This window comes from Marmota monax, unplaced genomic scaffold, assembly GCF_021218885.2.
Source record: "Marmota monax isolate L192 unplaced genomic scaffold, Marmota_monax_Labrador192_F-V1.1 WCK01_AAM20220418_F8-fsc01019, whole genome shotgun sequence".
In the NCBI taxonomy this organism is placed as follows: domain Eukaryota; kingdom Metazoa; phylum Chordata; class Mammalia; order Rodentia; family Sciuridae; genus Marmota; species Marmota monax.
Genome location: NW_026692645.1, coordinates 9,192 through 11,350, shown reverse-complemented (window position 1 = coordinate 11,350; position 2,159 = coordinate 9,192). Strand labels below are relative to the sequence as shown.

At 47.0% G+C, this 2,159-nt stretch overlaps 1 protein-coding gene across 1 annotated transcript; it reads left to right on the top strand.

The window, feature by feature from the left end:
• The first annotated feature begins 692 nt into the window (after window positions 1–692).
• Window positions 693–1,634, top strand: LOC124093790 (olfactory receptor 2AJ1-like). The gene is given in 1 exon segment (XM_046446345.1): window positions 693–1,634. A coding segment is annotated over 1 exon segment (942 nt).
• Window positions 1,635–2,159: the final 525 nt, after the last annotated feature.

Genomic DNA, 2,159 nt, shown 5'->3' with positions numbered 1-2,159 from the left:
TTTATTTAAAATGAAGTTTTATTGTCATAATATTTATGTGTCTATTTGTGTATTTACTCATTTGTTCATGGGCTGCTGTGGTGCATGCCCTTGAGAGAGGACTCTCACATACCAGGCTCATGTAGAATGGTCTCTCTGGCATGGCCCATGTATGTTAGTCATGAGCTCAACACCCATGATTGAGCAACTGCTGAAGGCCAGGTCTGTCCTGGGCAGTGTCCATCATGAGGTTAACCCTGGTGGAGCAATGACAATGAGTGGTGAGTGGAATTGACCTGTTCATTTAATAAACAGAAGGCCAGGGTGGGCTGCAAACCCCACACAGCAGAACAGTAAGGAGACCAGAGGAGTCCAGGTCCAGCGGGAGCATTGGGATTTTAAGAAGCCTGTGCAGGGTAGGCCTCCTTGAGAAGGTGAGAGCTGACCAAGGACTGGACTTAAGTTCGTTACATGGAATAAACTGACACTTTGAGACCCAACAGAGACTCAAAGGCCAATTGAGCAAGCTAAGCATGATTCAGGAGCGGATCAAGTGCAGGCCTGCTCTGTGAAACAAGCCATGGGTCTTGATGACAAAACATGCATCAGTAACCTCACTTATCCGGCAGACCTATGTAAGTGACATCGAGATGCGTCACTGTTTTCTTTTTCTAATTAATTAATTATCTCTTTTTAGGAAAAGCAGAATCGAGATGAGGCCCGACAACCACAGCGCCAACACTGACTTCATCCTCCTGGGACTCTTCTCCTCTTCTCACTCCAGTCTGGTCTTCTTCTCCTTCCTGTTTGGCCTTTTCATTGTGACCCTAACAGAAAACGCCCTCATGATCCTGCTCATCCGCAGGGACCCGCGCCTCCACACCCCCATGTACTTCCTGCTCAGCCACCTGTCCTTCATGGACATCCTGCACGTTTCCAACATCGTTCCCAAGGTGATCGCCGACTTCCTGTCAGGCCACAGAGCTATTTCCTTTGCAGGCTGTGGGATCCAGGTATTTCTGTCCCTCACGCTGCTGGGTGGTGAGTGCCTCCTCCTGGCTGCCATGTCTTGTGACCGCTATGTGGCCATCTGTCACCCCCTGCGCTACCCAGTGATCATGAGCGAGAGGGTCAGTGTGCTCATGGCTGCAGGGTGCTGGCTGGTTGGGACCCTCAACGCCATGGTGCACACAGGGCTGGCCCTCCACTTCCCCTTTTGTCGCTCTAGGGCCATCGATCACTTTTTCTGTGAAGTTCCTGCTATGCTGAAGCTGTCCTGTGCAGACACTTCACACTATGAATGAGGGGTTTATGTGAGTGGCATTATTTTCCTGCTGATTCCTTTCCTCATGATATCAGTGTCTTATGTGCAAATTCTTCTCACCGTCCTCAAGATGAAGTCATCAGAGGCCCAGAAGAAGTCCTTTTCCACATGTTCCTTCCACATGGTTGTGGTCATAATGTACTATGGGCCCTTTATTTTCACATATATGAGACCCAAGTCATACCACACTCCAGGCCAGGATAAGTTCTTGGCTATATTCTATACCATTGTCACGCCCACGCTCAACCCTGTCATCTACAGCTTCCGGAACAAAGATGTCTTGACAGCCATGAAAAACGTGCTCAGAAGTAGCTTCCCATATAGAAAATGAACAGGAAAAATGCCTGAAGTTAGTCTTCTTTCAATCATGAAACACTAAATGCTCTGTCTTTATGTTTGTTTTTAGATTAATCTCAATGTTTTATCATCTTGAACACTATGTTGAAATAACATAAACATGTTGGATGAGTAAACCCAGGCAAAAACTGTGTCTGCCTTACCCTTAATGATTTTTATCCAAGAGCTCAGGAAAGACTACGTTCATATCAGCAACCACATGGCCTTAGGTTCTTCCAGTGCTCCCAAGAAAAAGCTTCCCCGGTTCTCCCAGTGTAACTCCCTGTACAGACTGCACTACATTCCCCTTCTGTGTGGATAGGTTTTTAGACTCACTTATTGAGATGCATCATGTTCAAAAATAACAGCGGGCAAACCTTACTGAGGGTGTTCAAGGTTGTTACAGAAGCTAAAGAATAAGATCCAAAGAGACTGTCACTTGAGGACCCTGGACTGCTTGGTAACCATTACCCTCAGCTTGCAGGTGGCTTCCGAGGCTGGCAGTAATTCTGCAGTATAG